Raw genomic sequence first — 24,004 nt, forward strand, 5'->3', positions numbered from 1 at the left:
TCTTGGAAACTGTGAGGTTTTAATTTGTCCCTGGGACCCAGCTCCTGGGGCACCGCAGGCTCCCGGGAGGCAGGCAGGACAGAGTCTCCATGCACAATCCCAGATTCAATTCGTTATCAGGCCAGACCCAGCTTCCCACGGGGAGAGGAGGGGAGGGAGGGAGCGGAGGAGGGAGAGGGGCAGAAGGGAAAGGCAGGGCTGCGGCCACTGAGCCCCTCATCCTGGGAAGAATCAACGTCAGGAAGACGGGGCATGGGGCCGGGACCTGGTGTGCCGTGCTTCCACCCAGCATGCCCGGAATCCAGTTCCCAGGACTTAAGAACCTGTGCACACGCACAACGCCTCACCCACCTGTGCGTGCACACACACACATATACACACAACACCTCACCCACCTGTGCACACACGCACACACACACATACACACGCCTCACCCACCTGTGCACACACGCACACACACACATATACACACAACGCCTCACCCACCTGTGCACACACACATACACACAACACCTCACCCACCTGTGCACACACGCACACACACATATACACACGCCTCACCCACCTGTGTACACACGCACACACACACATATACACACAACGCCTCACCCACCTGTGCACGCGCACACGCCTCACCCACCTGTGCACATGCACACACATATACACACAACACCTCACCCACCTGTGCACACACACACGCCTCACACACCTGTACACACGTGCACACACACATACACACAACACCTCACCCACCTGTGCACACGCACACGCCTCACACACCTGTGTGCACACGCACACAACACCTCACCCACCTGTGCACACACACAACGCCTCACCCACCTGTACACACACACACACACAACGCCTCACCCACCTGTGCACACACACAACGCCTCACCCACCTGTGCACACACACACATATACACACAATGCCTCACCCACCTGTACACACACACACACAACGCCTCACCCACCTGTACACACACACACAACGCCTCACCCACCTGTACACACACACACACACACACACACGATGCCTCACCCACCTGTGCACACACACATATACACACAATACCTCACCCACCTGTGCACACACACACACACACACACACACACACACAAAATGCCTCACCCACCTGTACACACACACACACAACGCCTCACCCACCTGTACACACACACACACGATGCCTCACCCACCTGTACACGCACACACACACAATGCCTCACCCACCTGTACACGCACACACACGATGCCTCACCCACCTGTACACACACATACAACGCCTCACCCACCTGTACACACACACACACACACAATGCTCACCCACCTGTGCACACACACACAATGCCTCACACACCTGTGCATATACACACACACAATGCCTCACCCACCTGTGCACACACACACACAATGCCTCACCCACCTGTACACACACACAACGCCTCACCCACCTGTGCACACACACACATATACACACAATGCCTCACCCACCTGTGCACACACACACACACAATGCCTCACACACCTGTGCATATACACACACACAACGCCTCACCCACCTGTACACACACACACACGATGCCTCACCCACCTGTACACACACATACAACGCCTCACCCACCTGTACACACACACACACACACAATGCTCACCCACCTGTGCACACACACACAATGCCTCACACACCTGTGCATATACACACACACAATGCCTCACCCACCTGTGCACACACACACACAATGCCTCACCCACCTGTACACACACACAACGCCTCACCCACCTGTGCACACACACACATATACACACAATGCCTCACCCACCTGTGCACACACACACACACATACACACAACGCCTCACCCATCTGTGCACACACACACACACGCCTCACCCACCTGTACACACACACACAACGCCTCACCCACCTATACACACACACACAAGGCCTCACCCACCTGTACACACACACACACGATGCCTCACCCACCTGTACACGCACACACACACAATGCTCACCCACCTGTGCACACACAGGACACTTTGGCCTCTGCTTAGCACCCATCAGTCCTCCTTCCCCAGCTGCCCACACCTAGGGCCCTGTAGCACAGACGGACCAGGCAGAAGGGCAGGGGTGCAGCCTCAGCTGGGCAGCTGAAGCCGCAGGGTGTGAACCCGGGGAGCTGGAGCCCATGGGCAGCTGAAGCCGCAGGGTGTGAGCCCGGGGAGCTGGAGCCCATGGGCAGCTGAAGCCGCAGGGTGTGAGCCCGGGGAGCTGGAGCCCATGGGTAGACAGTGGGGGAAGTGAGGGCCCAGGCTGGACCCGGGGCCCCATGAGGTCGACAAGAGGGCACCTCGGAGACCACAGTGGTGTCCGCTGCCCTCCACAGTCCCCAGAGACCACACTGGCACCTGCTGCCCTCCACAGTCCCCAGAGACCACACTGGCACCTGCTGCCCTCCACAGTCCCCGGAGACCACACTGGCGTCCGCTGCCCTTCACCAGTGCCAGCTGTGGCAGGGAGCAAGGAGCCCTGGTGTGTGCCAGCCATGCTGCCCATGGCATAATCTCACTGATGTGCCAGCCTGAGGACAAGACCAGGTGGGGAGGGTGACGTGGGGTGTGGGCCTGGGGTCGTTCTGGGATGGCTGTTAGGATGCCACCCTTGGTGACTGCTCTGTGCCAGGCTCTTACCGTCCACGCAGGCGGGCCTGGCTCTCGTGGTCCCTGCGATCTGTCCCTTCCTGCATGCACAGCGCGCTGTCTGCCGAGCAATTGTCCTCCGTGGCTGGCTGCTGTCCCGGTCCAGGGTCACAATCTCACAGGTGCCGGCGGCCAGCTGACCTACAAGACAGGAGTGGTGGCAAGTTGAGTGGCTAAGCCGTAGCCCCGCGGACCCTGCCCACGGCCCAGAGCCCAGCCCGAGGCCCACCCAGTGCCATCGGCTGAGGGGCGCAAAAGGCAGGGACACCCAGCTCCAGGGAGACGTCTAAAACCCATGCACGGGTGCCGGGGAGAGCACTCTGAAAGCCAGCGCCGGGTCAGGTGGGGCCCTGCATTCTCTCCACCCCATGCTTTCCAGTCAGCTCTGCCTCCGCAGACAGGAAATTAAACGTGGCCCAGCTCAGCTGCGACCGGAAATGAAAGAGCGAGACACAGAGGACGGGGCTCCCGCTCCCCCAGCCCCCTGCACGTCACAGGAGAAAACTGGCTGCACAGAGCACGGGGCTCCACCGCCAAGCTGAGACTCCGTCTCCGTCCCCACACAAGGCGGCACTGGGAGTCCATGCACAGGCCAGACCCTCCCAGGGGTGCTGAAGGCTGCCCGGGGGCACAGCACCAGCACCAGCAGCAGGCCCAGGTGTCCACCCATCACAGCTGGTGGAGGCTCAGTTCAGACATCACAGCTGGTAGAAGCTCAGTTCCACACAAGTACCATCCACACCACTGTGTGTACACCTATGTGCACACACACAAGCATGCAGACACACTGGGGCACACATGGCCAAGGCCTGTCAGACATGCAGGCCACACAGGTACACCTGAGCACAGGGGCACTCAGGCCTGTGTATACACTCACATACACACAGACACACACGGATGTACACACCTGGATGTACACAGCCCACCTGGCCATGCCAGCATATATGCACAAACGTGTGCATGCGCGCACGCGCACACACACACACACACCCCAGGCCGACCCACACACATAGAAGAGCTTGTTTCGCCCTCAACCCTGACCCGCGCTGCTTTGCTGGCTTCTGTTTCCCTGTCCTCCACTTCTCTCCTGATCCAGGGAGAATTGGAGACCTGGAGCCGGCCCAGGCTTTGCAGGAGAGGGCACGTGAGCCGAGAGGGAATTCCAACCAGGAGTGACCCTCTTTAAGTCTTGTCTCCAATGGTAACTGTGGCCTGGCCAGACCAGTAACCGTGAGAGCGTACCGCTGACCATACAGACAGTGCCACGCTCAAGAGCCTCCTGTAACAACGGGAACCTGGCCCCCCTGTGGACAGAGGCCATGCCGGCCTCTCGATCGCTCCTGCCAGCGTGCCCCCCTCACCCCAGGCTCTTCTCAGCACAGGGTGGGTGCCCACTCCATGCTGCTTTGTGAGCCGGCCCTCAGGCCGTGGTGCTGAGGATCGTGGCCACGCTATCAGGGGACCGGGGGGGCTCCCTCCAGTCAGGGATGGCAGCACATGGGGATCCCAGCCCACCTAGAGAGCCGCCACGCCACGGTCAGTGGGAAGCACGGGCAGGACGGGTCGGGGATTGGACCTTGGTCTATGCCAGCAGTGGTTAGAAGACGGCTCCTGGAGCCTCCCAGTGCTGGCTCCCAGGCAGCTCCTGGAGCTACACCAGGCACCACGAGGAAGGGGCGCCAGGCCAAGGAGGAGGCGGGGGGCTGAGGATGGCAACCAGCGGGCGCAGCTCCCCCAGCCCTGCTCCTGCAGCTCTCCCACAAGCTACCATCGTGCACTTGACTGGGACTCAAGGCGCGGCAGAGGCCCCCACGGCCACCACGGACAGGCCGCGGAGCCAGGCTGCCACACTCAGCCTCAGGGGACCTGTGGGTCTCGGGACTCCGGTGGCCCCGGGGCAGGGCGGGCACTGCGGGCAGCCTGCACATAGCCACCGGTCCGCTCCAGTCTCGGGCACGCTTTGCTCAGGGCTAGGCACAATGGATGGCTGGACACAGGTCTTTGGAATGCCAAGCAGCCCCTGACATGAGGACATCACCCCCCCCAACATAGTGTGCCACACACCTGCCAGCCCCCCCACAGGTGCTGGGGAGGGGCGCCAGGGCTCCAGGTGGGCACAGCCCAGGCTGGCAGCCTCCGAGCATGGGAACTCGGGTCATGCTCAGTAGCCAGCACCCAGGACTCCCTGGGCGGATGGGGAGAAGGCCCTGGGGGCCGGCAGGGCAGGGGGGGCGAGACACAGCCTGGGTCCTCATTTGCAGGGCTACCTCCAGCTCTGGGCACAGACAGATGGGCCATTTAGTCCAACGAGGCTGTGACACAAATCTGGACGGGTGTCCTGATATGATGGATGACAGAGTAAAGATTCAAATCAACTCTGACAGGCCCGAGCAGTGGATGGCATTTAGCTGTGGTGAGTGTCGGCAGGGTGCTGGGATTAGAACGAAAACAAGGTGGATCCCAGAAGGCCAGCAGGGCCCAGGCCTGAGGCTGGCAACACACCTGGCGATGCTTTCCAAAGCCACCGAGGAGATTCGAGCACCAAGCAGGAGCCCGGCAGAGACAGACAGGACCTGGCACCTTCCTGACCCAGGTCAGCCAGGAGTTGGATGAGGTTGGGGATGTACCCTCAGACTCTTGGTCCACTGTGTGCTGGGCATGCCCTCCTAGCCAGGCCTCCGGGCAACGCCTCTGGCCACTGAGGGCTGCCACAAGACCCAGGGGTATAAACACATTGGTGGAACCCTCAGGTGATCCACAGGGGCACACAAGGCTGCCAGCCAGGGGGGACACCTGGAGAAGGACACAGGCACAACGTCTCTGGTGTGACAGGAGAGGAGGAGCTGCAGTTTGTGCCTCAGGTGAAGGCTCCGTGGGGCTGGGGGCACCCGGGGGTCTCCCTGGGTCAGTGGCCAGTGTGACTTGGTCATTTACTCTGAACTGTGCTGGATGCTGCAGGACCTCTGGGCAGCAGCCGAGGTTCTTACAACGGGGAAGAGAGGTTAATGAACCCAGAGCCTCTAACTCCACCAGGATCAGAAGCAAAAGGACTTAGTGGGGTGTGGTAGGATCCAGATCAGCTCCCTCCCTGTCAATGAGGGGGGGCGCTGGGTGGAGGACAGCAGCTACTCACAGAACAAGTGAAGACGGGGGGAGGGGAAGGCTGCTGCGGCCGGCAATTTTCAAATCTGTGTCACGACCTGCTAATCACTGGGAACTGAGAGGAGAGCATTTAAGGAGGTCATGTCTGTGGTGTCATCTGCATAGAACTCAGCAGCCCTCTCTAAATGCACAGTGGTAGGGGCCGACGGACAGACACACCTCCCAGAGACCGATCCCCAGCCTCTGAAGCACCAGCATGCCTCCTGTAGGTGATTTCCACGGCCTGGCTCCAACAGTGCCACAGCTACCCTCCAGGACAGGAGTCTGGGGGCACAACAGGAAACAGCTGTGTCTTTGGGGAGATAAAAGTCAACCATGTGGCTCATGCGCTGGCCGCCCAGACACAGGGAGGGGGGGGCATCTGTTTACTTGAGCCGGTCCATGGCTTCTGCTCTAAAGAAAGGATCCTGGTTGAGCTGGGTATCTGTGGCTCACACTGAGAATCTGAGCTACTCCAGCTGCTGTGGTCCCAGGTTTGGAGGCAGCTGAGTAGACACATCTTAGACACTCTTACCTCCAGTTACCTCCAGCAAGAAGCCAGAATTGGAAACAGTTCAAGTGGCAGATTACCAGGTGTGAACAAAAAAATAGGAGTGAGAGTGACATGCCCTGAGTCCAAAACATGGCACGGGCACACAGCCATCCAACAACCACGGTCAAAACACGTCATGGGCACACATCTATACATCAATCCTGGTCAAAACATGGCACGGGCACACATCTATCCATCAACCACACTGCTGCAGTGGTTCAGGCACCCGGCTGGGCTCCCACACCCCAACCTGACCTTTATCCTTGGCTTTACCCACAGGAATTCTGAACTGTTTGAAAGATCAGGAAGGAGCTCCCCTTGGCCTCTCAAGGACTCGGTCCTAGGTGGGTCCCGGTCTCTGTGAGGTAGCCATTGTGCAAGTTCTGAGCATGAGTCAGAGCAGGCAGCTCATCATAGAAGCACATGAGTGACAAGGACGAGGAAGAATGTCTCTGACCATCCTGGCTTGCCCGAACTGTCTCAGGGTGGGGATCCAAAGTCCAGAGTTCCCACCCCTGCCTCCTGGGGCCTGCTTATCCCTGGCCTGCACTACACGCCTCCTAGGGTACTGTCCCTGCTTTCCTGTCACTTTGGGAAGATGATGGTGCACTCCCGCTTGGCCACCCAGACACTCAGCCAACTCTGGCCTCCGCTGCAGGCATGGTGAGGCCTCCTGGTGCAGGGATGAATGGGGTCCCGTCATGAGCAGGAGGTCGCATCAAGTCCACACATCCGTCTACCCAAGCTACTCTGCATCATAGCTCTCGACGTCACTTCAAACCTGCTAGTTCTACAATGCACTCGCAAATTAAGTGACCCATGTTCAGTTTCATCCCCGATCCTATAGACATGTAGTACAAAGATTAATGCAGGAAAAACGCTCTTTAAGATCCCATGAAGTATAAAAGTCTCAATATTTGAGTGCTAATGCAATCAAGTCTGTTAAATCCCAGTATCAAATTCTCCACCATAGTGCGGCTTCCACAGAGCCAGTTAAGTACGTGAGATACCTTGCAAAACCCAACTCTGGTGTGGAGCAGCTCAGAGGTGAGCTGAAGATCAGCTCCACAGCAAGAGGAGAGACGGAGCAAGAGTGAGATCTTTAGAAGGACCCCTCTCGAAGCCCAGCACACAGGGCGTTGGACAAGCTGTGTGGTCCAGAGATGCGCACTAGGCCTGCCAGGCTGGGGTGATCGATTAAAAGACCCCAGCCCAGGTCCAGGCCAACTCTCCCTGGAGAAAACATGGCTTGGCTTATCCTAAAATTCTGGTGCAGGTTGCCCCGGGGCTTCCTGGGGGCACCTGCTCAGGAAGAGTGCACGGACAGCCCTTGGCCTGAGGCTGGTGAAAACACAAGCCAGGGACCCAGTGTGGCTGAACCAAAGTGAGCCAGGCCCGTCTCCCTAGGCCGCCACACCACAGAAGAGCCACCAAGGAAGCCTGCATGACAGGGGAAGGACAGCCTTCTCCTGGGAAGACAGGGCAGGCCCAGGATCCAAGGAGCAGAAGAGAGAGAGGCCCACCAAGGTGGGGATGTTTCTCTCTAGGGGAGGAATTGTGGAGCAGTGGAGGGCAGTGGAGGACCTAATGTTTCTGTTGTCATGATTGTGTTTGTTTACATTTCTTCTGATTTGCACATTAGGCCATATCTTTCACTAACCATTGCCAGAAGAAGCCAGAACATGGAAACCACCACGTGCTGCAGAATTAACGGAGGCGGCCGGGAGAGTGTCCCAGGTCCTCTGGAGCGCTCGGCGCTCGGCGGGCAGTTCCGGCTCCACCAGGTTTTTCGAGTCCCTGGACAGGCTGTGGTGGGGGCATAGCTGGGGATACAGGTGCTGCGGGCAGAGCCGGGCTCCTGTCCCTCTTCTTGCACTCATTTTCATTCATTCACCCGTTGATTACAGGCACTGTGTGAATCCTGCAGGACCTTGGGGAGGGACAGGGAAGGGAGGCTGACTCATGGCATCTGGGTGGCCTTGGCACCCTTTGTGGTTTGAGTGTTTCGTATCAGGTAGAAAGAAGAGCAGTTTCACACTAAGGGGTAGGGGAGAGGCTGTGGCCATCGATGCTGGCTTCAAATCATGAGCAGAACAAGGCCTTGTTCCCAACCTGGTCTGGTGGAGTCCCAAGAGGGCAGGTGCAGAGTGTCCCCAAACCAGCCAGGTACTGGTCCCACAGGTGCACAGGCTGGACAGAGCCTGGGGCCTGAGCAGGGAGGGCCAGGAAGAAAGAGCCAGAGAGGCCGACATCAATCTGGGCAAGATGGACGGCCCTGTCACTCACTAGCATGTCAGGAGCAGCAGGGCTCCAGGGTGGGGGAGAGGAGAGAGGAGGCAGAGACAGGGCATGTGGAGTGGCTGGGACCCCGGCCTCCCATGTGCCCCTTCCAGCCTTCTCCAGGCCAAGTACAGACAGGCTCTGCCTGCGGACACCTCTAACTGCTTTGGCACTATAGTAGCTCGGCCTAGAACCTCCTAGAACAACCATTACTCAGTGACAAGGATCTGTCTCTCCTAGCCACAGGCTGAAATACCTTTCAGTGCCCTTAATTGGATCCTATGTTTCTATCTCGGTCCTACCAGAAGCTGTTCTTTGCCCAGGGGCTGTGTGTGGACCCTGGCTGGGCATGCTGGCTGTAAGGTCTGCCTGTGACCCAAGCCCAAGTCTGCCCAGACGCAGGGGTCCCAAGGGTCCCTGCCCGTCTGTGAGATGTGCTCTCAAGGACAAGAGAGCATACACACTCTGACTGCCTCTGCCTCACCCAGCAGGCGGGCCATCACCTCCCACCAATGGTGTGGGCAAAGCAGGACTCCGTGGAACGCCCTCTAGCCGGTCCTCAGGGTCTGGCTGGGGAAGATGAATCCAGAGCTGAGCCTGAGCGCATAGCGGAGCTCCTGCCTCCATCTCTGGGGCTGAGAGCCGGCGGGGGGTGGGGGGGGGAGTCTCACCCACCCAGGACCCAGGGCCTTGCCCCGAAGCCTGGCTCTGCTGCTCACTTCTGGCCCTTCACGGAGGAGACGGGCACCCACTTCCTGTCCGCCTCCAGGCAGCCAAGGCTGCCCCGAGACGCCCACTGGTGAGCAGTCCCCGCTCTAGCTGGCTCCCAGTCGACCATCTCCCTCGGTATGGCTATCCACGAGGCGCTGCCCGCCTGGCGGGCCCAGCAGCGGCCGCAGGGCCCATCCAGAGCCGGCCGGGAACCGGAGTGCCTTTGCCACACCACAGTTACAATTACGCCTTAGTTTACGGCTTTGCAGAGGTCAGCACACGGCCCGGTGGGGCCGTTTTTTCCCGTGAGTCTCTCCCAGCGTGGCGGGGGCTGGCTCGGAACCAGTGCTCAGGCGGTGCAGGGATAGTGGCAGCCAGGAGACAGGAAGCTTCTCTCTCCCAGTGCCATGGAAACAGGCCCTTGGCAGAGTGGCCTTTCCTAGAATGTCCCACCCCATCCCGTGGCATCCCGCACTGGGTGCACGCCACCGGGCAACGACACTGGGTGAAGAGGGGACAGCGTCAGCCCGCAAGCCCCCCTCCAGCCACAAACAGCCAAGCTCATCCTGCAAGCAGAGCCCCAGCTTCTGAATCAGACGCGCGCCTCACCCAGTGGCCTCCAGACCCACTCCCTGAACCTCACGGACGACCCCAGGATCCCTGCCTACCGGGGCTCCCTGGTCATTGCTGGGGTCCAAAGAGCAAGGTGCGTGGTCCAGCCTGCATCTCCCCAGGTGCCCTGCCCACCTGGTACCCTGCTCCCCCACGGTGCCCTGCCTGTGCCATGCCCACCCACACCGTGCCCCACCACGGTGCCCTGCCCGCCCGGTGCCTGCCTGAACCATGCCTGCCCGCGCCATGCCTGCCCGCGCAGTGCCAGGAGGAGGGTCAGGAGGCGGGCGGCCCTGTGGATGTGGAGAATCAGCAGGATCGTATTCCTCCTGCTTATCTCAATAGTGTCTGTCCAGGAAGTCCAGAGTGGAAACAGGACATAGCCACAGCAGCTAAGGCCATGGCAGGAAAGGAGGCCAGGTGGGATGGTGTGCGTGTGTGTGCGTGTGTGTGCGTGCGTGTGTGCACGCGTAGTGTGTGTGTGTGCATCTGTGTGTGACCAGCATGTGCTGACAGACACACACAGGCACCCAGAATATACCCAGCATCACCAGCCCCTGCAGAGTAACTAGACTAGCAACTCACTCACTTTATAAAACACATCCTCACTTAGATCTTCAATGGATTCGTGTGTCTTTCAAACTGCTTCGGGGGACTGAGGACATGGAAATAAAGTGTACTTTACCCAACCAGCAGCAAGGACCAAGGCCCAGAGGAGGGAGACAGGAAGCAGAGACAGGGAAGGGGCAGGGAGGGGGAGGAACGGGAGGAGGGGAGGACAGGGAGGGGGAGGGACAGGGAGGCAGAGAGGGGCAGGGACTGGCAGGCGAGGCTCTGAGTGGGATCAGGTCAACCTGTCCTTTCTGAGGACCTCACTGGCCGGCCTCCCCGTGCAGTGGGAAGCTCCCCACAGACTCGGTGGTTCCCCCCCCCCCAGGCCAGGTGACCTCAGGGGAAGTGCAGCTGCTGCCCAGGGCTGGTGACACCTGCTGTTCAGTACTGTGACTATAAGTCTTTGTCTCCCAGCAGGGGACACAGCAAAGCCACTGCCTCTGCCTAATTAACACTTCAACCTTGGAAACACCTAACATTTGTGTTTTGGCAAAAACACAAATCTATCTGATATTTCCTGAAAATGCTACCAGTGATGCAGAACTGATGCTGGTAGTGGCGACCTGTTCTAGAAAGAATCCTGGGCTAGGGGACTGAGATTGGTAACTGAGGCTGTCATTCCTGACTCTGGTCTGGGGAAGCCAGGGCCCCAAGGCCTGGCACCCACAGTCAACCAGACCAACAGTACAATGAGGACTGCCGATCGGGAGGGGCCACACGAGCCCCTCCTTTTTTTTTGGGGGGGGGGTCCTGTCATGGGGCCTGAACTCTGGGCCTGGGCGCTGTCCCTCAGCTCTTCAGCTCAAGGCTAGCGCTCTACCACTTAAGCCACAGCGCCACTTCCAGCTTTTTTCTTTTTGCTTATATGATGCTGAGGAATCGAACCCAGGGCCTCATGCATGTGAGGCAAGCACTCTACCACTGAGCCACCTTCCCAGCCCCAGGCACCTCCTTCTCCATGAAGGTCACGCCTAGGGAGAGAGGGGGAGGGGTCATTCTGATTCCAGGCAGGTGCTTGGCTAGGTCAGAGGCAGATGGAGCAGGGCACAGGGTCCGTGGTGAGAGAGATGCCCAGAAAGCATCAGAGCACACAGGAGACGCAGTGCTGTGGGCAGGAGCCCCGTGGGCCCTCCCCCAGGGGAGGTGGCCTGGTCCTGAAGAGGGGGCCAAAGCAGACAATGTGGGGATAAAGCCAACAAATGCCCTGGCCATTGTGTGCCATTTCCCAAGCTGGCCTTGGCCCTGAGGCCCCCTAGAGCACGTAGGCCAGACCTGGCCAGGCCAGGATTCTACTTCTTGTCTCATCCCAGCAGAGTCTACGGGAACAGCACCGCAACCTGCCCCCCACACTCAGACAGACACCCTCTCTGAGCCTGCTTCTCTGCCTGCCCAGTAGGAGGAACAAAGGAAGCCAAAACACTTGCAGGCAGCCTTGGTCTGCTCAGCCATGCACCTGACATACATCCACCCGGCCATGCACCTGCTCCACCACACACCTGCCTAGCCTGTGGCCAGCTCTCTGAGGACTAGCCAGTCTCATCCCCTGGGCACAGTGGCTGAAAGCCTCATCTCGGCTGCACTGAGCCCATTCAGAAGGGTTATGTTTACTAAGAACCAAATTCAGGAGCCCAGGAGGCTCACCATCACCAATCGATCAGGAACACTGAGCTATTCATTCTGAGTCCTTTCTGTGAACTTCCCTCAGAAACACGGGGGGTGAAACAGGACAGTAGAAAGAGAAGTGGATGCAGACACCTGAAAATACTATCAGCTGACCCATGACCCAGGCCTGAGAGTAACTGCAAGGGATGGACCGTCAACCTGGGCTGCACCAGCGGGAAAGAAGATCTAGACAGAGATGTCGCACCCTTCACAAAGACACTCAAAAATGGACTGGAAAGCCACATACAAAACAGATTATCACGAGACTTCATGAAGTAACATGGGGGACAAATCCATGTGGGTTTGGGATTTGGTGATGTGATATGGGATAAAACACCAACCACATAATCCATGAAGGAAAGTGTGTGATAAATCAGACATCACTAATACTAAAAACCTCTGCTCTGCAGCAAAGATACTGTTAAGAGAATGACAGGGCCAGTCAGATCGGGAGATGACATTTGCAAACCACATCCCTGATGAAGAACTGTATCTACAATATACCAAAGAAACACACCCCAAACCCCCAAATCCACCACCAAAACCCACTGTAAACACCACAGGAAGAATACAGACAACCCAATTAAAACAGTAGAGGATCTCAAACAGAACTTTCCCCCCAAATGCAAACAAGCGCATAAAAAAATGTGACCTACCTCCTAGACCTCAGTCACCGGGAAGCTTCAGAGGAAACAGCGAGAACTACTGCACACCTATTAGAATGGCAAAAACTTAAAAGGAAAGTACCCACGCTGGCAGCATTGAGGGAGGAGTGCAGCTTACTCACTGCCTGTGGGAAGGCAAAACAGCACAGCCACTTGGAAGGCAGCTGGCAGCTTCTGACAAAGCTAAACATTCTCTTCCCATGCGATCCAAAAACCACACTGAGGTGCCTCGCCAATTGAGCTGAAAAGCTCCACACACACACACATACACACACACAGAAAGCCACATGTGAGCATCTGAGCCGATTTAGCCACAATTCTCCCCAAACCGGAAGCAGCCGAGATGTCTTTCTGTAGGTAAACCGGTAAACAGATCTGGGCACATTCATATGATAGGATGTTATTCAATGATAACAAAAACCGAGCTACGAAGCCATAAAAAGAAACTGCAGAAACTTGAATGCATACCGCTAAGCGAGTCAGACCAGTATGGAGAGGCTGCAGGCTGCCTGAGAGACGCTCTACAAAAGACAAAACCACAGAGCGAGCAAAAGGGCCAGCGGTCACCAGTTTTGAAGGAAAGAAGGAGGAATGCATAGATAGAGTACAGGGTAACCCTCCCGGGATTAATACTGGAATCATATGACATGGGGCCGAGGGGGGGGGGAGGGGGAGGGGGAGTAACACCATGAGTGGACTAGCCTTAGCCTTAATCTATGTTAATTAGAAACATGTGTCACCCACGAGCTCGTGGTTCCCAGGCAGGAGTTCAGATGGCGGAGGGCATCCGCTGTGTTTGAAATGCATGAAGTCACCTGGATGAGGCACGGAGGAGGAAGGTGCTGATCTATGCATTTCTGGAAGGCACAGATCCTATGATGCAGGGCCCCCGAGCTGTCCCCGAGCTCTGAACATGAGGTGAAAGAGCGGCTTCCCTGGGGACACATGGGCCATGCTGACACTGCGGTATATGTGGCGTGGCAGGGGTGGGGGCCGGGCTTCTCTGTGGCAGTGGGAGGTCACGGACAGGCCGGGCTTCTCTGTGGCAGTGGGAGGTCACGGACAGGCCGGGCTTCTCTGTGGCAGTGGGAGGTCACGGACAGGCCGGGCTTGACTGGGGTGCAGTGACTTGTGCGGAGGGGGTAAGGTAGAGGGGTCCATTTGAGCTCACGCATGACATAACGCAACACCAGCTGTTACCCACTTACAGACATGTGCATGCCTTGGTCGGTGTGCACACACGAACGAACCCCTTGTTCTGGCAGTCACAAGGGTGTTGGAGCGGCGGCACACCACTGGCAACCTTGCAACCCACAGACCTCGGCTCCCCATGTCACACAGCTAGAAAGGAACCAGGGCTCTTGGGAAAATGGCTGCCCATAGGACCTGGGCAGGAAGTGGACAGGTTGAGCCTGGAGCTCCTGGTTGTGTCAAAGGAGAAGAGAAACCAGCAAAACCATGATGCCTGTGCCAGAGACATTAGAGCCACTGGACAGACTCTAAAGAGGGGGAGCAAATAAAGGCAGCAATAGTGGATGATAACCCAAAATGCAGAGTGCCGCAAGCCCCTAAGCAAATAATGGAGTCAATTAACACAGAAGACAAATCTCCCAGAGGATTCCAAAGCATTTGGGTAAAGACTCCACCTCCAACGGGGCCCTTCAGTGTGGGCTGTGCCGTGACACAGAATGGAAAAAGAGAATGTAGGCATGGAGAATTCTGGGCTGCTCTCATCCCACACAGGGGGTCATGGCCAAATAAGCCACAGGGACAATGCAACCCTCAGTTAGATGTGATGATGAGAAGGGTTCAGATCCGGAATCTTCCAGCCCTAAACTTCGTACCTCTGGTCTAACCATAAGAAGCTATCAGATGGATTCCAACACACAGACCAGAGCGGATCAAGACTGCGTCCAGATCCTCAAAGACCGAGAAAGGCTGAGAGACCCCCCAAGAGCCTCACCCATGCGGGAAGAGCTGAGGAACTGGGCCGACTGAACACTCATGTTACCATGGGTAGAAGAGGATGTGAGATGCAAAGCAAGCAGTCCAAAGTTACCGAGCTTCTGAAAGTGACAGCAGGACAATGCTGGTTCTTTATGGGTGACAACTGGACTGCACTCCAGCCTCTTCCTTCCCACGAGCAAAGTGGGTGTAGGCCGTGTGGAGAGTCTCCGAACCATCTCTACAAACTGTCTATAAACCTAAGACTTTCCCTCCTGACCCCCCAAAAAACAAGAGTCAAGTCTATTTAAAATCCAGGAAGACACGCAGGATGACGGCCCTGGCGGAGCCCGTGCCGAGGAGCACAGCAGCTGCCTCTCAGAGGACCGTGCCAGCAGCAGATACAGTTAAATGGAGCGTGCCCAGACCCGCTGGCCTGTTCCTACCTCGCACCTGTCCCAGGTTTTCCAAGAAAGATGCTGAGCCCTGGGAATTTCACATCGGCCTTGTGCTCAGCAACACACCACCTCTTCCCCTTCTCCTCACCTGGAGACTGGGCTGCGTCATCCCTGTTCCAAAGACACCTGTCAGGCCTCCCGCTGAGCAGCCGCCCACCGCAAGCACCTGGCTGTCCTTGCAGGGCAGAGCAACAGGCTGCCAGGGAGCTGGCAGGGCCCTGCAGAACACCCTGCCTGTGGCCACCAGGACGTCTTCCAAGGTCAAAGGCGACAGCTGCAGGCAGAGCTCGCCGTGGACCCCACACGGCTTCCTTCCAGGGCATGCGGGGATGGGGCTGGGCCCACCTTCTGCTGGTAATTGCGCAGACCCTGGGAGGGCAGGCTGAGTGCCACACCAAGAACGGGGCAGAGTGAGTTTGCGAAGGACCCAGGATCCAGTCCACACCTGCTGGCCGGGACACGGTACTACAGCTAGGCAGGCCCACGTTTGCAGCCAGGCCCCGGCCACAGACAAGCAGCTGAAGGAAGACAACAAATGCTCCTGCACCATCAGCCCTGCCCCATCCTCTGGTTGAGACGGCGGCCCCATCCACCGGCCTCAGCCCTGTGCTGGATGGCAGGCGGCGGCAGTGGTAGGTCCCTCCCATCCTCTGTCCTGCACTTCACTTCCGCTCTGACTGTCCCGTGCCTCACAGCACCACACCGTGGCATCCAGGACCTCATCTTCACCCTGCCTGGCCAGGCCCCCCACGCCTTTTCAACCAGCCTCCCGCACGGCCACCAGCCAGGTGTCAGCAAAGGACCCTGCCTAGCGGCTCTCCGCTCGCTTGGGGCTCATGCGTGCCAGGAGCTGGTCTCTGGGAGATGCCCGAGGTGGAGGTCCTTCAGGAAGCTGCCTGGGGAGAAGTGGTGGAGAGGTCATTGGGAGAACTGGCGTGGAGGGGATGAAGGCAGTGCTGGTGGAAGCCCAGGTCGTTCCCACGAGAGTGCGGTGATAGCCAAGAGCAACTATGGCCTGCAAGTTTCTCTGTGGCTTCCTAGCTATCCACGTGACGGCTCTGCATAGGTGCCCACCAGGATGCGTCCTTTCAGAGGTTACCGAAACCGTAAGATGGAGAGACCTCCCTTTGTATACATCATCCGGGCTCGGGTATTGCAGCAATGGGAAATGGAGGGTACGATCAGTCATCGCGAATTCTCAACTTCTTGCCGTCCGGGTGTGCCCGTCTCCCCCCTCTGACAGGGCAGGGGCTTTCTCCCGGTCATTCCCTTACACTCCCTCCCCACAGAAATCCCCACCTCTCCCCGGGTGCACTGGGAGAGAGGGGCCGGAGCTCCGCCTCCACCTGCAGCGAGGGTCCTCGCCAGTTTTCAAGAGGAGACCTGGGATAGCAAGCCGTGATTGTCACTTTGACTGGACTGAGACTCATCTGGGCGCTTAGCAGCGCATACCTCTGGAGAGTCTGTGAGGCCGATTCCAGGCCTGACAGCAGGGAGTTGGAGAGACCTGGAGGAGGGCAGCCCCACCCCATGGGCTGGGAGTCAGATGGAATAAAGGTGGGAAAAGAAAGGGCCATTCGGGAGTCCGGCCACACAAACGCCCTTCCTCCAGAGCCGGCATCTGTGGCCGAGGCCATTGCCCACTGAATGGGACCCCAGCATCGTCAGCCCTTGAACACAGATTCACACCAGTGACTACCACTCACTGCCACCAGTGACACCAGGGAGCGTCAACCCCCATCCCTGGACTGCCGGAGGCATCTAGCCGTCCTGGGTTCTCTGGCTCTCTAGCGTACAATGATGTAAAGTGATTCCTTTTTATAATCACGCATGTATGTGTTTGTGTGTGCGTAGATATCCATGTAGCGTGCTGGTTCGGATCCTTTAGAGGATGCTGACAAACCCAGCGATGGTACCGCATTTTTCTTTAATAAACACAAATGCCAAGACACAGGCTGGTAGGTGTGCAAGTCCTAAACCCATGTGTCTAAATGGTCATTCGCCTCTTCAGGTGTCTCCTCACCTCGGGCCGTGATGGTAGAAAAGTATCTGGGGCACAGAGCAGTCAGTGAGAATGTTGGAGTTTCTGAACTTGGAACAATCACTGCTTGGTTTCAAGGTCATTCTCTTGAAACTGGCAGAGGGCTTCACCCAGGATCTGATATACTCTAGCTCGCTCTAGGGTGCTGTTTTGAAAGATGCGATTGGCTTCTGCTGCTAAGGGGGGAGAAAGTAGGAAGCTGTGTTGAAAAGATTGAGTTGATGCTTGTTCCAAGACCTTGGGAGAACAGACACCTTCAAATGGTTTTCCCCAACCATCCTCTGAAAAGTGGCATCCGTCACCCTGCATCTACTACCCCAGCACAATGAACTCTTACTCACTCAGCACTCAGGGCCAGCCCACCTTAGTATCAATGCTCTCAGCAGCTGCCACAGATAAGAATCCAAAATGTGTATGGGTGCCGGATGGATGGGTGGATAAATGCATGCTACATGGGTAGACAGATGAATGAATGAATGGATGATGGGTGGATAGACGGGTGGGTTAAGTGGAATGACAGTTGGGTGAATGGATGGTTGGGTCAATGAGTGGAGAGGTCCGTGAGTAAGTGGGTGTGTGGACAATGAACAGACCATGGAAGACGGATGGGTGACTTGATGAGTGATGGGCAGGTAGACACGTGGGTCAAGAGGCAGATGGCTGGGTAGATGGGAAGGTGAATGACCAGATGATGGGACAGGCGGAGGGAGGGAGGGAGGGAGGGAGGGAGCAGCTGACTCTCACGTGCTCAGGGTTAGGGCCACTCCCAAGTATCTTCATCTACCTGGACCTGACGCAGTAGAACTGCTCCACAAAGAGACATTGTGTAAACAGCCGCGTACTGCATCAACCGTCAAACCTTAGAAGAAAGGGATATTCACGGGGGAACACAGATCTGGCCTTGAGGGACCGAGCCCCAGGACATGCGGTGGGGGGAGGGGGGCAGGGCAGCAGGAGAACGCCCACCGGAAAGCAAAGAACAGGGCTCCGCAACTCCCGTTCGGAGATGAAATTAAATTGTTCTCAGCAAAAAATAACAAAAACAGGAGAACAAGGGACAGTGTTCCCTTTTCTGAGGAGGCGGTGGCAGCAGAACTAACTGATTAAAAACCACCTCCCAGATTTTATGAGCATCAGAAAAGTCCAAATCCAAATTGGGCCATGTTGAGATAATGAAGTCAAAATATGTGCATCCATTTGCAACTATGTGGGAAAGGAAAGCAAAGCTCGGGGCAGGGGAGATGGGGAAGGCTCGCAGACAGACCCACGGACGTGGGCGAGGCAGGGGACAGTGATGGGCTGGGGTCCCGGGACACTGCAGAAGAGGTGGGAGGGGCTGATGGCGAGGAGGGAGGGGCGGGAGGTCACCAGAGAGGTCATCGGGGACAGGAGCGGGCACCCAGCCGGTGAGGCAGGTGCACCCAACCACTGCGCCCACCTGGGGATCCTGCATTAGGCATGTGGGCACATGGGAAGGAGAAAGCCCAGAGCGCCACTGGCCTGCGGCGCCGCTTCTCCTGATAAGGGCCTGTGAGGCTCCAAACCCACTCTGTCCATCTAAAGCCACTCTCTGCCCAGCCTGCTTAGGGACGGCCATGCTTCAGCCCAGACCCCCGAGTCTCCTGTGCTCCCACTTCCCACACATGAAGACACTCTCGGCCTACTGAGGTGGAGTGTGAGAGGCACCGAGACACACGGGGTCTGCCGCCACCCCTTCCTCCCGGCTCTATTGGGGGCCGCTTCCTGAGAGAGGCAGGGCCCAGGGTCCACGCAGCAGCCACTGCTGGGACGGAGGAGGAGCTCCGGGCCCTAAGGAGCTGACAGGCTGGGACAGGCAGCTGGTGGGGGGTGGGGGGCAGGGACTGCAGGGCCTGTGGGGTTTAGACTGGCTCAGGCAGAACCTTCTGGGCCCTGAGCCCTGCATCTCAGGCTCTATCTATCTGTGGCAAGCCCAAATCCTCTCTGTGTGAGGATTGGGGAAAAGGACAAGACAGGGGAAACTCAGCCCTAGAGATGGCGGGAGACGCAGCAGAGCCTGGCTCACCCTCCTCTTGGCGGATCAGCCTGACCCGGGGCCAGGGGTCTCCACCCAGCTCTGCCCCTCATGAGCAGAACCCCGCACAGAAGCTGTGAGGAAGACAGGAGGCCGCGCTGCTCGTGGGCTGGCCCTGCCTGCGATGTGGGCAGAGGTAGAACAGCCCTGGCTCCACCCAGGAGAATGAAGACCAGCAGGCACCCTGCTGGTGAGGATGCGGAAGCCAGAGGCACCACAGCCCCAGAGAAAGGACCATAGCCACCATGCCCACCAGCCACCAACCACCCCCTCCCTCCACAGTAAAGGGCCTGTCTGCCCGCCCTGAGTCTTCCCAGCCTTCCCAGAAACCAGCACCTCTGGTCCCCCACGGCTCCTTGAGGGTCTCTACAGGTGGCCAGAAGCCAAAGGGAGAAGAATGAGGTGAATGAGCTTCTTAAAGCAAGAAGATTCTCCAAGCCCCCTCCCCCACCATCCAGTCACAGATGGGTCTGGAAGCCAGCGGCTTGCTCCTCCGCAGCCACAGGACCAGGGAGAGACACTGCAGAGTTACAAAAGCCAGCTGTGCATGGTGCCCTGCAGGCCTCCAGGAGCTCTGGCTGGGCCAGGCACCTGTTTACCAGTGATGAACATTACACGGAGCCAATCAGTTGTCCATAAGTCAGGAGAAGCTGTCCAGCCAGGTTTACGAGCAAGTAAATCCCGACTTGTTCCAATAAAGTATTTACGAGGTCTCTTGTTTCAAAACTGCATGGATAGCCATTTTTCTAATCCAATTTAGCCTGCAAAGGTTAAATATGAAGACTTGGAGGAGCTCAGAGAAGGCACCATGCCACGCCACGCCCCTGCATGTGTGTTTTAGGTCTGGGAAGCAGCCATGCTGTCTGGGCCAGCGTGTGAAGCACAGGAATGAGGCAGAAGGGGGCTCGGAGGCCAGGCTCCCTGGGTATGCTGCAGCCCACTGGGCAAACAGTCTGGAGAGAATAGAGAAACTACTCCCACAATCACAAGCCCAGAGCTTCTTGCAATGTTTCCCTATTTCCAGACAGCCTGGCCGCTCCACCCAAAGACCCTAGAGAAGTCCTAGCTCTGCCATTTGCCGGAGGCTCTGATGACCTAGCTGCAAACGGGGCACTAACAGCAAGGTCAGCGGGGCTCTTTATACCGAGGTGGTGTTACTCCTGCCAAGGGCTCGGGGTCCCCGTTCCCACAGTACTGGCTGCGGACTCACTGGGCCTCACTGGTGTGGACGTCCAGACACACTGCCAGTGGAGGAAGCCTGGACACTGGGCTCTGGGGCATCTTCCAAACACCCAGCCCTCGGCTCACACAGACGGACCACGGTGTCTGTCTCATCTCCCAGGGTTTCTCCGGCTTCTCCAACAGTCACTCAGAAATGATGGCAGAACTTACTGGAATGGTTTGTGCTATTAACAGCTGGGCCTTGTGGTTAATCATGACTTGGCCAGAAAACGCCAGAAATGGTCCTAACTGCACCGACCCTTCCACTTGAAGCCTGCAGCCTTCTGCAGCAGCTGTGCCTCACTCACCCCGGACAGACCACTCCTGGTGCAGAGGGACCCTCCCACACACACTCCGGGGCAGTACTGGGCTTCCAGTAACCTCCCAGCCTGGTGCCCCACCTCCCCCCAGCCCTGAGCACAACCCAGGACCCTGCCTCCACCACAGTCAAGGAAGGCTGTGGAGGGCAAGATAGCCCCAGATGCTCCATCATCCTGGGCGACTGCTCACCCCACCTGCTACCTGGGGATGACATTTCTCTCCTCCACCTGCTGTAGCAGTCAAATAGTGGTTTCCATCAGTGCTGCTGGCATGAAGGTACAGCCTGAAAACTCCTGCTAATTAAGCCCTCTAATCACCATTTCCATCTTCTGTCACCTGGGGAGACACACACCTGTCCACCCCACCAGAGCACAGCCCCTCCAGAGGCTAGCAGGGAGAGGGTGTGACCTCCACCATACTCTAATACGATCTAAGAGGTGGAAATGTTGAGGATAAATGGGGAGACCTCTCCCACACAAGGCTGAAATGGGTATAGAGCACCTTCCTTCCCCTCCAGAGCTCCAAGGCCAGCTGCCTTGGACTTACGGGCCCACCAGCTGACCCTCCACAGGCACACACCTGCTCCAGCCTTACCCTGCCAGCAGGCACAGAGGCTGGCCTGAACCCTCGGTCCACCCAGCCTGGAGGAAACCGCAGAGGCTCCTCACGGGGTTTCTGCAGAGGGCTCAATGTGTGCTGACTTCAGAGGGACCGAATGTAAGTCCCCCAAAGCAAATCTGCGGATGGTACAGTCCTGGTGGACACAGCACAGGGACTTGAAATGTGACCCAAGCTCTGCTCTCTGTCTTGCCAGGGCTTCTCCTGGGCAGAGAGCTTGCCCTTCTACCCAGAAGCCATCTGCTCTGTGACTCACACCAGGTAAAATCTATGAGTCTCCAGCAAGGACAAGCGGGCCTCCCCGTACACTCGGATCCCGGAGCGCAGGGATGTATCTAAAGATCTGAAAATATGCCACCTATGACACAGCGTACGGAAGACGGCGTGAATGTGGGCAGTGCTGTGTACATGTGTCTGAAGATGAATCTATGAATGGAGCGAGTTTGGCGGTGGTTTAAGCAGTTATGGAGTTCCCACACAACATAAACATGGAAGGACGGGGACATACGTCCCATCCTCTCTGAGCACATGTGAAATGTCATAATTAGGGAGGAGACAGTGCTGGCCCCCATGGTCTGTGCTGCCCGGAAGCCCATCTGGGAGCCCATGGGGACGTTCAACTCGGCAGAGGGAGACACCCCTGGGTAATTAGCCAGGACACACTGAGATGACTCTTGCAAGACAACCTCCCCAAGGCAGTGTTAGAGATCAGGATGTCCAGTGCTGGCACCACTGTGGCCGGCTTCATCCCTTCTCAGAAGTGCAGGCGGGAGCCAGCCGTGAGCACAGACCCCAGCAGCCCTTCTCACAGCCTTCACACCGACTCAAAGGGAGGGCAGAAGCTGGACCCAAGCCCACAGACAGCTGCTAGAGGTGACACAGGAATCTCCTGGGCCACCAGGGACACAGGTGGTCCTGCAAAACTAGACACAGCTCTGTGACACCTACTACAAACCCAGGGAACCCTGCCATCGTGGGGGACCCACCATCCCCGTGTGGGGAGGACGCGCCATCCCAGAAGAGCTGAGAAGGCAGGATCCATTCTTCCAGGATCCATTTAGGATCTCCTACTCCACTCTGCCCGTGATCCCCTCCGGAAGGACAGCACGGACCAGAAGGTAAATGTGGGATCCAATCCCCTTTAAGTTCCATAAGATTTACACGGACTATAAACTATGATTGGCCTGCGCGAATATTTCACTCTTGCTTCTGATGACACATGAAGAGGTAAATGAGCACCAGTCGGCGTGAGCAGGAGTGCACTGGGAGTCAACTGTGGTTTCAGGCTGAGGATCTGGTCCTACAAAGATTGCCAATTGTTCACAGGAGGGGCAAGTGTGGCTGAGCACATTCCACCCCAGCCTCCCCTGCCAAGCACAGGGCTCCCTGCGGGCTCCAGCCGTCTGCCGCCCTGAGGAATTCTGTCCCTGCCCTCTAGCAGGGACCTCCCAGAGACCCTGTGTGCCTGGACACTGGGGCTGAGCCCCAGGGGCACGGCCGCCTGGAGCCGGCTTTGTGCCTGGCACAGGGGCCGGCCAGGCTCTGAGGTTACACACGCTTCTTTCTCTTCCCAGGCAGGATGTGGAGAGTCCTCACAGCTGACTCAAGGTGTGGCACCCTCTGCAGGGGTCCCTCCTCCTGTTGGACGTGACTCCTCGACCGGACCCTGGGGAGCCCTGTGCTGTTCCAGCCTCCACCTGGGTCCGAGACTCTCTAGGGAGCAGTGATCACACCTTTGTGGGAAAGCTGAGGCACAGGGACATGGGCGGTCATGAACTAAGATTCCAAGGTAGCTCCTGAGGCCCAGAACCCCTTTCCCATGGACCAGGAACACAGCAGCGGGCTGTGCACAGTACCTGGCTGTCCAAAATGCTTCTTGGAGCTTCTGGCCCCAGCCAGGCAAGCCACCTGCATAGACACACAGCATGCTGGAAGCTCGGCATTTCCCACTCCCGGTTAGCAGACTGACGCCAAGCCCCAGCCCATGCTCCTTCAAGTTGGGGATGGGGTCCAGCACCGTGTGTGCATCCTAGGTCTGTGTGTGCGTGCAGCGGTGCTCTGCACACCTGGGCCTCCTGAGCCAGGTGCCCAGGGCACCCACCCACTGGCCAGACACAGGCTCACTCCCCTCCAGAGCTGCTCTTCATAGGCAGCAACTTCACACACCTGACACAGGCCCAACCAGAGACCTGCTCCACACTCCACCGCTCAAACCAGAGGCCTGCTCTGTGTCCACCAACCTCTGTACAGAACCCACTCCACGTATCTGCCCACCCCACACAGAACCCACTCCACGCGTCCACCCACCCCTGTATAGAACCCACTCCACGCATCCGCCCACCCCGCACAGAACCCACTCCACGCGTCCACCCACCCCTGCACACAGCCCACTCCACGCGTCCACCCTGGG

At 57.7% G+C, this 24,004-nt stretch overlaps 1 protein-coding gene across 1 annotated transcript in view; it reads right to left on the minus strand.

Annotated features, from left to right (window-relative positions):
* Positions 1-24,004, minus strand: part of Tafa5 (TAFA chemokine like family member 5) — a 167,010-nt gene that overhangs the window by 43,875 nt on the left and 99,131 nt on the right. The window contains exon 2 of the mRNA XM_042697970.1: positions 2,694-2,843. Coding sequence (XP_042553904.1) covers positions 2,694-2,843 — 150 coding nt within the window. The remainder of the gene's footprint in view (positions 1-2,693; positions 2,844-24,004) is intronic.

This window comes from Dipodomys spectabilis, unplaced genomic scaffold (assembly GCF_019054845.1).
Source record: "Dipodomys spectabilis isolate Male_0828 unplaced genomic scaffold, ASM1905484v1 ptg000230l, whole genome shotgun sequence".
Taxonomy (NCBI): Eukaryota; Metazoa; Chordata; class Mammalia; order Rodentia; family Heteromyidae; genus Dipodomys; species Dipodomys spectabilis.